Source organism: Lemur catta, chromosome 4, assembly GCF_020740605.2.
Source record: "Lemur catta isolate mLemCat1 chromosome 4, mLemCat1.pri, whole genome shotgun sequence".
NCBI lineage: Eukaryota > Metazoa > Chordata > Mammalia > Primates > Lemuridae > Lemur > Lemur catta.
Window position 1 is genome coordinate 866,315 of NC_059131.1, and position 12,030 is coordinate 878,344.

At 48.1% G+C, this 12,030-nt stretch overlaps 1 protein-coding gene across 3 annotated transcripts in view; it reads right to left on the bottom strand.

Moving 5' to 3' along the window:
• The window catches only part of MYT1L (myelin transcription factor 1 like), a 140,150-nt gene that overhangs the window by 68,889 nt on the left and 59,231 nt on the right, over positions 1-12,030 (bottom strand). For all 3 annotated transcript variants that reach the window (XM_045548966.1, XM_045548965.1, XM_045548964.1), the window contains exons 8-9: positions 10,487-10,594; positions 4,867-5,081 (exon numbers count right to left, since the gene is read on the bottom strand). In XM_045548966.1, the coding sequence (XP_045404922.1) occupies positions 4,867-5,081; positions 10,487-10,594 (323 nt within the window). The remainder of the gene's footprint in view (positions 1-4,866; positions 5,082-10,486; positions 10,595-12,030) is intronic.

A 12,030-nucleotide genomic window follows, 5' to 3' on the forward strand; every position in this document is an offset into this window, starting at 1 on the left:
ACCCCCCTCCTGTGAGACGCTGCTACACACGCACTGCACGGACGTGGAGGCTGAGCCTGCCTGTGGCCCAGAGGAAGGTGCGCAGAGGCAAGCGTCCCTGCCGTCCAGGACGCAGGTCACCCAGGCTGGGCCAGCATTTCATCTGCTCAAAAACGCTACCTCTCTGTGACCACACTTTACTTAAAGGAATCCTTAACTCAAACGAATCTTTGCATTTCTTTCTCTTACCTTACTCTAATCACTTTAAATTATTTTGAAGTTCTAAAACATAGACACAATGATGCATCTACTTCCCCAAACACTTAAACCGTAAGAAGCTATGTCTGAATGAGGTAAGTGGATAGGACAGTTCGGTTGGTGACTGGGCTGTCAATAATCTCCTGATGGCCTGTCACCTCTCGGCATTCAGATGAGCTACTAGGGCGGCATCTACTCTCTTAAGTATCCTCTTACTAAATGTAAGCTGTCATTTTTGTTTTAATCAGAATGAAAATAAGAGTATCTATACTTTAAATGATTCAGGAAAAGAAAATCTTTAGTCATAATAATTATCTCCTATTTGTGAAAAGTCAACAAAGCAGCAATGCCAGTGTCCCTGGGGCCACACTCATTGCTGGGCCACTGTGCTGGCACCAGGCGCTGCGGCCGTGGATGCCAGTCCCACTGCCCCATCCTCCACCCGCACCTATCAGACAAGAGCAGTTTCAAAGCCACAAAATGCACTTTCTTTGTCTTTTGGCAAACAAACTTGTTTTCAATCAACAGCAGACAAGAATTTGTTAACGATCTTCCAGGGCCCAGAGTGTCACTGTGTGTCAGGAGAAACATTTAACACAGTGGCTTTTGCTCTAGTGCTGCAGTCACGGCTGACGGCAGGGCAGCCGGCGGGATCCCGGCCCGCCCTGAGAAACACCGTCAGGTATTCCAGCTCCTCTACTGCAAGAAGGAGAAGTAGACAGGATTTCTAGTTATTAAATATGGCTGTATATGTAAATTAAAATTTAAAAAACCCAACTAAACCAAAAAGAATAAAACTTCCACCTAGGAACTATTTGTTCGCCTGCTTTGCTTGTGAAATTCTTATTAATTGTGCATGTCTTATTCTCCTAGAAATGCCCATTTCCTTATGTATTCACATTTTCCTGTAGGGAATAGATAAATATGTTCTTAAAATCATTAATTTCCATGAAAACTGAAAACAAAGGATGTAATCAAAAGATGTCCGTGTCTCCCGGGGCTGGGACCTGGTGACCTGCAGGCCTAATTCCTCGCAGGGCCACGCCGTAACCTGCGTCAGCATGAGCAAACGGGACTACGGATGCGGAAGCTTAAACGGGAAAAAGGAGCTTTCTGGTGAGAGTATCCTGTGCGACGTCTCTGCGAGGCCAGAGGATTTGAACTTTACCTCAGCAGGTCAGATCAGGGAGTCCCCAAGAGAGCATCCCTGCCCTGCGTCTGGCCCACCTGGAGCCCAGGCCTCTTGCCGCCAGGTGCCTGCAGTGCAGAGGGAAGGCCGGCTATGGCTGCAGCTCCCAAGGGCCCGATGGGGCCAGCTGCAGGTGCTGGGTGTGGCCCCTTCGAGGCAGAGCTCCTGAAGGAGGTGCTCTGTCAGGGAGGCTGGACAGTGGTGCACCCCAGGGCCTTCTGGGGTGCAAAAGAGAAAGGTCCAGAGCTTTAAGCACCAGAGAAATTTGCAAGTCGGGAATAGGCAGCAGCAGATGGCAGGAGGCCCATCAGGGCTGGGAACATAAGGGGTGAACAGCACCAAGGCTGGGACACAGTGCCTGGGGCCAAGCGGACACAGACTGGTCTTGGCCACAGAGTCACTACCTCAGGCTTAGGGGACAGGGTGCTGTGTGTCTCACCACTCAGCTCTGCCCTGTCCTGCGGGAGCTGGGCCAGGGCCAGCAGCACTTCACACATGCCTGATTTCACAGTTTTACATGTCACAAAATATTCTCCTTCTTTTGTTTTTTTCTCCACCTATTTAAAAGTGTAAAAGCTGCTATTAGCTCTGCATACAAAGCAGGCAGGAGCAGCAGCGGCTTGGAGCTTCCGGAAAGGGCAGGGCCCAGATGCAGGTGGGCGAGGGCCTCTCTGCCCACCTCCCCCCGTGGCCCCACAGCCATCCCGTTCAGCCTCCAGCCCCTGGCTGTCCTCACAAGCCCACGGGCTTCCTGCCTCCACATTTTCCACTCAAACACTTCATTATCTAGTTTAAAATTTGCCTCTTTGGTAAAGTTCCCGCCAATTCCTGTGGGCAGAAGGGACTCCTTGCTTCTGCACATCAGAAGGGGCTTCACGGTCTTGTATTTATTTGTAATCTTTTCCTTGAAACTTATTATCCCAAGGGAAAGAATAGATTGGTGGCAGAAAGGAAGAGAGACAGGCAGGCAGATGGACAGGGACCGAGGGTGGCGGCCAGCACCTGGCCTGCTGTCTCTGGAAGGTGCAGGTGTTTCTGATCACAGTTGGTGTGGTTCAAGGAATGATACCACAAGCCTGGGGAGAAGGATGTTACTTCCTGTCCATTCTGAGCCCACGGCTGTGCCCGTTCCCTGAGAATGACACTCCTCTCCTCTATAGTAGGCTACTCCTGGCCTTTTAGGAGCAAGGATTCAACTCTCCCTGCACCTGGAGTGGGTCTTGGCCAGGACACTTTGGAGGTGACCGCAGACCACAGTCCGCCATCCTCAGTACCTGCACCTGGTGCCCAGGTACAGGAGGGCCCCTCAGACCACTCCCACCGCCATCCAGACCCAGCCAGTCTTATCCTAGTGGGCCCTTTACAGGCCATTTTTAAAATCTGTCAGGTGAATCTAGCGGAATAGAGTCAATCTGTTTTCTCAGTGAACGGTGGTAAAAGGCCGCATTTCCGTTTTCCTGGTTTCCTGAAGCTCTGACACTAAGCTTTCCCTGCACGCTCAGCAGGCTCTTGCTCTCCAGCAGTCACCTGAAAGGCTGGGCTCAGCCCTGGTTTCCAACAATGGGGACTGTGCCTGGGCGTTTTTGATACCAATAACCAACACGTGTCTGTGCACTGCCTACAGGTGGCACAGTGCGCTCCGGTCCACAGGCACCATGTCACCCCAGCTGACCTGCGTGGCAGCCCCTGGGGTCCGCAAGGCTCTACTGGAGGAAACCGGTGCCAGGGGAAGGTACGTGGCCCCGGCTCACGTGGCTGGTGAGCGCGAATGCTGAGAACAGACCCACGCAGATGACCTCGGGTCCACTCACGGCACTGCGACCGTGGGAACCCACCATGCCTGTCACGGCTTAACCCAGGAGTCCCCTTTCGTCCTAAGGCTGGAGAGTCCAACCGTGACAATACGGCCACAATAAGTGCTGTTGTTCAACAGCAAAAAAAAAAACAAAAAGAAAAAAAAGTATAAAAATAAATACCTGATGAAACAATTAATTAAATCATTGCAAAACATCAAAGAATTGGAAATATAAACAGAATCTGCCATTATGTGATCTTAACTTCTTTTGATCCTTCATTTGAAATTGAATGAATGAAATTACAACAAAATCTAAAATTTGCAAGTAATTATTACAAGATAAAAAAGACTAAAATAATTATTTTTGTTATACCCTACAGCCACTCCTTTTTTTCCACTTATGTCTATGTTTCTGAATATTAAGAATTGATACACAAGGATAGTCAATATATGATATATCAGAGAAATGTTAAATTGCACTCACTTTACAAACAAATTATTGCTAAGGCAAGAAATAGCACAGCTCACAGCTCAGAAATATGTGCGGCACCTCCTACTGCACCGTAAGGGAAGGTTTCTAAACTTCCCAAGCCTTTAACTCAGATATTGTGTGTGTGGAATGTGATGTTAATTAAATATCTTTTTCAAAGAGGAGCTCAAAAATCTTTAAAAACCTATCTCCTTCTATGTGCCGGAGACGACCATGACAACACTTGTAAATCATCAGACTAGCCACCCTGATCAGACTTTGTCCCACCTGGTCAAATTTGGCAACTATGTCTATATATCCTGGAATTTAAAGCAGATACATGGTTAGATAAGTAAAATTGCAAGAAACACAGTCTCCTCTAATGACAAACTACTTACCACATTAGCTCCATGGTGAATGGGTAACTAGTTCACGCCATTAGCACAGTTCAAATGAGCATTAATGAAAAACACACGGCCCTCTTCCCCTGAAGCATGCCGCGTTTCTGTCCCCTCAGTTCTGCCTGGCTGGTAGATACCATGTGGCATAAAGGCGGTGGGTGACACAGTCCGGTCACAGCAGGCGGTGGCACCCAACCTGCCCCTTCCTCCCCACTCCTGCCGCCCCATGAGGGAACAGACACGAGGTCTGTGGATGTCTGCCGGCCTGCGCTGCCCTTGCCCGGGGGAGGCCCTGGGACTCTGACTCAGTGGCTCTGGGCACAGCCTGGGCGTGACCTCCCCCGTGGCTTTCGTGGGAATCTGCAGCGGGGAGCACTGGGGAAGTAAGTGCGGAGCCTCTCGGCACCACCCGGCTCGGAGGTTGTGTTATGGTTTTGTTGTGTGGCGGCCGCCAGGCCGTCCACTTAAGAGGAGTTGATTAAGACAAGGCCATTGGCTTATGACACCATGAAACACAGGAGCTGTGGCTCCCCCCTGCACTCCACGTGCAGCCAGAGTGCACTAGGGGATAGCCTCCCCTCCTCCCCACAGCGTTCTGTCCACCTACACTGTGTGACTGGGGGCTGTCAGCTCCCGGGCCGTGCTGTGAGCGTCCTTTCTCTGGGTACCCCTTAACCACCACAGTGCTCGACTGACTTGCAGGACATCGATATACACAACAACAACATCAGCAATGGCAACGTGTCTCTCATGTATAAGAGTGTGCACCTCCTACCATCGTCATATCCTTTGGGGGACATATCCCTGGTTTGCACCTTGGGAGCTATGGCTCGCTTGCCATAAGTATGGTTGTCGTAGCTGCTGTATTCAAACGAGGTCTTGGAATATTTCTCGAGCTCCTTGGCCAGGTTGGAGCGTGGCGTGGTTGTGGGGACATTGTTTCTGTAGCCGTACTGAGGAATCTCCAGCTGCTTTACGAAGCACATGGGCCTGGAAGTGAAGGAGAGGACAGACAACAGCTCGCTTTGCTGCGGCTCTGACACGACATGCTTCATGCTACAGCCGGGGCATCCGTTTCTTACATGTATCAAGAAATCAGAAACTTTCACTAAAATCACTATTTGACTCCTGAGGAAATACAAAATGTGTTTTAATTATTTAGCACCAAATAAGCTATCTGCCTAAAAGTCAACTTTGGGAATAAGAGAGAGCAAGAAATAAAATATTTAAAATTTTCTTCCTTTCTCAGTTAGGAGGTGGGGTAGGTGTGATGAAGACATGAACGATGAGGGTCAGGGGAACCTCACACTGACGCACTGTCCTTGCAGCAGCTACAAAGACTAGAAGACTAGGCGGACACAAGCTGGTAAGAAACTTCTCCTTAAAAATGGGAGGAAATAAAGCTATACTCTTAGGGACACAGATGACGGAGACAAAACTGATCAAAATTTATCTAGATGGATAATAAGATGGAATGGGTAGAACATATTTTGTCAAATATTAGCATTTCCTTCCTCCCTCCCTCCCTCCCTCTCTCTCTCTTTCTCTCCTTCCTTCCTTCCTTCCTCTCTCTCTCTTTCTCTTTTTCAGAGACAGTGTCTTGCTCTGTTGCCCAGGCTGGAGTGCAGTAGTGCAATCATAGCTCACTGCAGCCTCAAACTCTTGGGCTCAAGTGATCCTCCTGCCTCAGTCTCCCAAGGAGCTAGAGCTACAAGTGCACATCACCATGCCTGGCTAATTTTTCTATTCTTTGTAGAGACAGGGTCTCACTACATTGCCCAAGCTTCCCTTGAACTCCTGGCCCCAAGTGATCCTCCTGCCTCAGACTCCCAAAGTGCTAGGATTACAGGCGTGAGCCACTGTGCCAGGCCTACTTTCAGTATTTTTACTTAATAGTCATTTTTTTCTTTAGTTTTTGGAACAAAGTATTTAAATGGAGGGATACTCAATTATTATTCATTTACTGACTTTTTATCTTGTTTTTTTTTTTTGTGTGTGTGTATGTCTGTGCATCTACTCATTTATCTATCTCCTAAGTGGGATTTTTAGACTTTTTATTTGAAATAATTTTAGACTTACAGAGAAGTTGTAAGAGGTTTCTCGTATAGCCTCTCACCAACTTCTGCTCATTTTACCATCTTAGTAAAATATTACAGATTAAGCTATTGACTTTATTTGGATGTCACCAGTGTCTCCACCGAGGTTTTTCCTGCCAGAGCTGCGCTGGGATCCCGTGCTGGGCCTGACCGTGCGACCGTCTGACCCTCTGAGCCCCCCTCCACCTCCCCGTCCCGCCCGGGCTCCGCGGCCTGGACAGCTCTGAAGAGCACAGGTCAGCCATTCTGTAGACCAGATACAGATGCATATTGAATCATGGAATTCTATTGTATAGTCAGCCTTCTTTGCATTTTTCTCAAGGTAAAATACCTACGCAAGTACTTACAAACATTTTCACATAAGCCTCCTGTTTGCACATCATCACAAATTACTGAATTTTAAGGGTGGAGAGATTCCTGATGATTCTTTATTTTTCTAAATTATGTAAAATGGATTCAAAATAATGACCTAATGAAGACTGATGCCTTAGTAAGAAAGGCTCACAGTCAATTTATGAAGGATGATCATTTTTGAGTAAGATTCTATTTTTTGATTTTTAGTATCAGATGTGCAAACACTGCCTGTCCCTCAAGCACAAGTGTGACATTCTAGCAGCCCTTTGAAACTGTGACATGGCAGGTACGAATATGCGTCGTGTCGCAGAATACTGGTCGACACAGCTGCGCAAATGACATCCTGACTGGTTCTCCCTGTGGGTGGGAATCCGAGAGGTTTCATTTTTCCTTTTCCTAACTTATTTTCCACAAGTATCGTTTGTGTACCTGAATACACATATTTTTTCTTGAGTCCTCTCTGTCTAAAGGTTACGCATATTGGTACACAAAAAATCATCTATACTTGCCTTAGGAATAAAAAAATTAAAACTATTGTTTTGCTTTTGATGAGGATCTTTTGCTTTTATATGAGCCATTGAAAAAATATTTAAAGATACCAAAAAAGCATGAAAAAAATCACCTATAATTCTTCCAGAGACAATAACTGTTAAGGTTTTGGCACATATTTTTTTTCAGGTCAATTTAATGTATCTTATATTTATTTAAATAGTTAAAACCTTATACTTTTATATATTTTACACTTCATTTTACATGGCATTAATTTTCCTTTTTGTCATGTAGGCTTTAAAAACAGTTCTTAATAGCTGCATGATAGAGAAATTAAGGAATATCATACTATTTATTTTCCAACTTTTAGATTTTTTTGCTATTATCCATTGTGACTTAGTATGCATCATGTACATAATCTATTTCTTCTCTGGTTATTTCAAAAATTTATATTTGTTTTGGGGCAAAGTTTTGATTTAAAAAAAGAAAATGAGTTTTTATATTGCTTAATAACGTATCTATGCCACCTTTATAATGACATAGTAATGGTTAAATATTCAATTTATTTACCAAATCACCAACACATTTTTTAAATTTCATTAATTTAGCTTATTTATTTCTTGCCAAACCAATAAAATAATGTAACAATTGATTGATTTGTCTATATTTTTTGAGCATTTGAACAGGCAATATGAAGGAACATAAATAAATAAAACTTAAGATTTTTCTTGGAAAGATCCCCTGGGATGTGATAATATTTTAAGGGTCTAAGTGCTGTGGGAATTTTGGAGAAGAGAGGTCCCTTCAGGCACTGGGATTAACTAAGTTTGAATGGCAACAGTAACGTTTGAAGTAGGTTTTGCAAAATAGGTAAATTCTTAAGCGTAAGACCCAGGGTGGAGTGAAAAAGCATCCAGGAAGGAACTGGCGTCTGAAGCTGAGGGGCTGGACAGCTCAGACCACCTGCAGGGAGTGGCGTGGACCAGGCCGGTGGACTGGCCATTTGCCCACCTGGTGGGTGCAGCTGCAGGGTCTGGGCTTGGGAGGAGCATAATCCCCAAGCCTGGAAAGATTAGGGCCAGGTCAGAGGACGGTGGGTGGGCAGAGGCTTCAGCCAGCGGGGGGTGCACACCCACAACAGGCAGGCCGTGCGCAGGCTGCACGCCAGGCTGCAGGAGATGAGGTTACAAGGCTGGAAGCATGTACTTGAGTCTCAGGTTCTTGTTGGACAATTTACTTAAAGACTTTTTTGTTTTTACAGTAACTATTAAGAATTAAATGATTGTAGGCTTGAGGTTTAAATTTTTTCTCTTCCTTCCTGTGTCTTCCCTCACCCCTTCCAATCAGCACCTCTATGAGGAGAGCCCATGGGACGAGAGCACACAACCTGGCACACAGGCGGCCCTCAGGAGTTGGCCACCCTGCCAGAGCCCCGGAGGCAGGGCCGGTGCCCCAGCCCGGCAGCCGAGCGCCTCCTTACAGAGCCGGGAGCTGCTGGCCCGTCAGTGGCCTTTGCCCGTCCTGTCCTGAGAGGCCCCCTCCACAGTGGGAGTGGGTCTGTTTCTTTCTGCGAAGGGCCTGGCCCGCCCTGGCTCCCCCTCCAGCCAGAGGCGCGTAAAGGGAATCGCTTGCATGTGCACAGCGCCTGCTCCACACTCCGCTGTCTGGTTGGCATTTGTGCTGTTTCCACTGCACCAACCCAAGAAAGGATCCTGGCTCTGAAATCCAGACACAAGGTGGAAGGTGGGTGCTTTAGGCCTGAATGGATATCAGAGAGGCAGCTTGTGTTTGGACACCGTGAGATTTGCAGTGACACGCGTGTCTGGCCGGTCTCAAGCTGCCAGTGAGGCTCTCCCTGAAATCCAGGCCGGGGACCGAGTGCTGGAGGCACAGCTGCGCTTGCGTGGGCAGCGCCATCTCCCGGTGACCTCCACTAGGGCTCACGGCTTCCCCCAGCTTTTCAGAGTCTGGCCAGAGTAGACAGAGAAAAATTTAAAAAAGCCCTCAGCAACAAACTTCTCCCTACCATTCTCAAAATTTCCTTTGATTAATAACCATCTCTTCTTGAATTACACAGCCCCAAGGGTTGATTTGTGTGTGTGGGTGGCGGGTTCTCATTCTGCCGATAACCACCCGTGGGCTGGGGGAGGGAAGGGGCGAGGCCTACAGTGTGTTAGCATTTGGGCTGTCGCCTGCAGGACCGGTGGGTCGCACTGAAGGGGAAACTGCGAGACAGGCGCACTGGGAGTGTTTTAGATTGATAACACCCACATACAGAAATCTCTAGAAGTACATATGCCAAAATTTATGGAGGAATTATCTCTAAATGGTAGAATAATGTATGGTTTTTATTTCCTTAGTTTTGCTTAATTAAATATTTCTAATTTTCTGTAAAAATTTTAACTTCTATTGAGGAAGAAAGGGAGTTTAATCACTGTGGTCAAATCCTTTAAGAAAGCTTTGAAATAATACACAAGCACCAAAAAGATATTCACATCACTTGCCTAGTGATTTTTTCAAGTGATTTATCGCAAACAAATCATTTAGCAGAAGCAAAATGCTCTATATGTGAAAACCTGTTTCCCATTGCTCTCTCTTTAGTAGTAAAAGTTGAAGCAGCCTGAGTGCCCCAGAGCCTGAACCTTGTCCCCACGGCCGAGCACACGCAGCTACGGAGGGAACAGTTAGGACCGTTACATGGAGACAAGGGGGCGTGTTTCCGGCATGGCACTGAGGGAAAAATCAGAACACGTGACGGCTGTCGCAGTGTTCTGAAGGGACACGCAAACACGCAAGGGGCGTACGAGGGTCCTGGGCATGTGGGTTCATCCCCCGCCCCACATCTGCCAGCGCCTTCCCCAGACGACCTGTGAGGCCTTTCCTGGTTGACATCCAGGGATTAAGTGATGTCGGGTGACCCCTTAACCTCTGCGCACTGGGGTTTTCCCGCTTGTGGAATGGAGGGGTCGTGCCCACTTCCAGCCACGCCTCAGGGCGTCTGAGGACAAGCAGAGAGGACAACTGCCCGGCTTTTGTGCGCAGAGCTTCCTCATGCATGCGAGGTGGTGCTCATCTTACGTCTCCAAAAACACGACACCACCCTGTGGGCTGGGGCTGTGCCCTCTCCTCCAAACTAAGATGAAATTACTTTGGGCATCTAATTTTCAAAGCTTCCCTTCCATCCAGCATTCATAGGATCATGAACTACCAGGGCCAGAAAGAAAACCAGAAATGATTTCCTCTAATTTTCCATTTAAATAGTCACAGTGGGTCACCAGGGACATGCGGGTGAAGTGACCCGGCCCCTGAACAGCCTCGCCGTGGCATGAGGATGGGGCAGGTCCTGGGCACAGCCACCCCCGTCCCTGTCCCTGGTGCTCAGCGAGAGCTTCCGCCTGTGCGGGGGGGATGGGCCGTGGGTGACTCTGGTGAGGTGACGCGCTCCTGTGTGGGTACCTTAGGACTCGGTCCGAGGCCTGGTTAGACTTGGACACATCACAGCTCTGGTGTTTTTCCTGGGCCTTTGCCAGTTTCTCTGCTGCAGCAATGGGACATCCAGAAAGGCTGCAATTACAGAAACGGGGTTTAGTGGTCTCGTCCCAGACGGCTTCACACACACTGATCCTCCCTGAGCACAGGAGACCCTCTCCTGGGTGGACCTGGGTGGGGAAGCAGTTTCCCAACCTGCTACGGGCAATCCTGACAGGGTGACTCTGGAGGGGAGAAGTGACCATGTTTCTAGTTTGCGTGTTCCTGCCTTGGCTGATGGCAACACCCTATATGAAGTGTACTCGATCCTTTCCAATGAGAGCCAGCCAAGCTCGGGTCATTCAAGAGAACACGTGCTAGTTAAAATTTTAGGCACAGATTCCATCCTGGGATGTTCACCATTTCTGGAAATGAGAAATTAACAAGTTGGGTGGGATGAGTTTTTAAAAAGCCCAAGAATGGCAACTAACTGGTGGGTACCAGAAGATGGCGCTCTGAGCCGGCTCTGCAAGTGCTGGGGATCCGGGCTGACACGTCTGACCCCCGCCCTGGCTGTCCTCCACAGCAGGGGACAGAGCAGGGAGGGCAGCAGAGCGCTCTCTCTCTCGGACTGCACAGCTCAGGCTCGGTCTGTGTGGAGAAGGCAATAGACGGGCCTGTGCTTCACAACACCACGGTGTCTGCTGCGTGTGTCTGAAAGCGTCTGCACACACGCACAGACGCTCGCTCCGGGTCTGCATCCTGCCTCACACACGTGGGACTATGCTGCAGTTTGATGAAGAAACTGACGTAATCGCTACAGCGAACAATACCCAGCATGAACCTTACCAACCTATCCACCACTTCGCCCTGCTGCGGATAAACACCAGAATATCTCCGAAGCGCACACCATTTCAAGCAAAAATTGCAGTGAAACTTATGGCAGCTTCCTCCTTCTAGATATAATTTTACAGGAGCTTGTGAGGTTGAGCCTCTAGACTGTAAGACAAACTTTAAAACTTTAGCAGAATCACTTTTCTGCTACCAACAAAAAATATGTGATATGAGCTGAATATTATGAGTAACTTAATATCTCTTATAAAGCCTGAACAGGTAAAGAGAACTAGAATTTGTCACAGACAAAACCGGGATTCTGAGTATGCTTATTTACAGCAAGAGTGAAAAAAAAGTCTATTTATCTGGCACGTTCTCATTCCAAATGCCCCCGACCAGAACCTCCGGGCGTTTGCAAATATTTTGAAGATGTCTTGACGGGTGCCCTGTGGGTTCAGCAGAATTTCAAGGCAGCCAAGTGAAGCCACATATGGTACAGATTGACTGTGTGCAGCGCACTAGTCCTGTGTCCGGGAAAGGACAGCCCCTTCCTCTCCCCGAGGGCCCTGGGGACTTTGCCACATTCCTTCCAGTCACTGGGAACGGGCGTGGTTCCCCTGGTGGACATGCACCAAGCGCGGCGTCCCACCACGACAAGCCGGGCGAGACAGCTGAAAAGTGTCCCACTTGACAGGAAG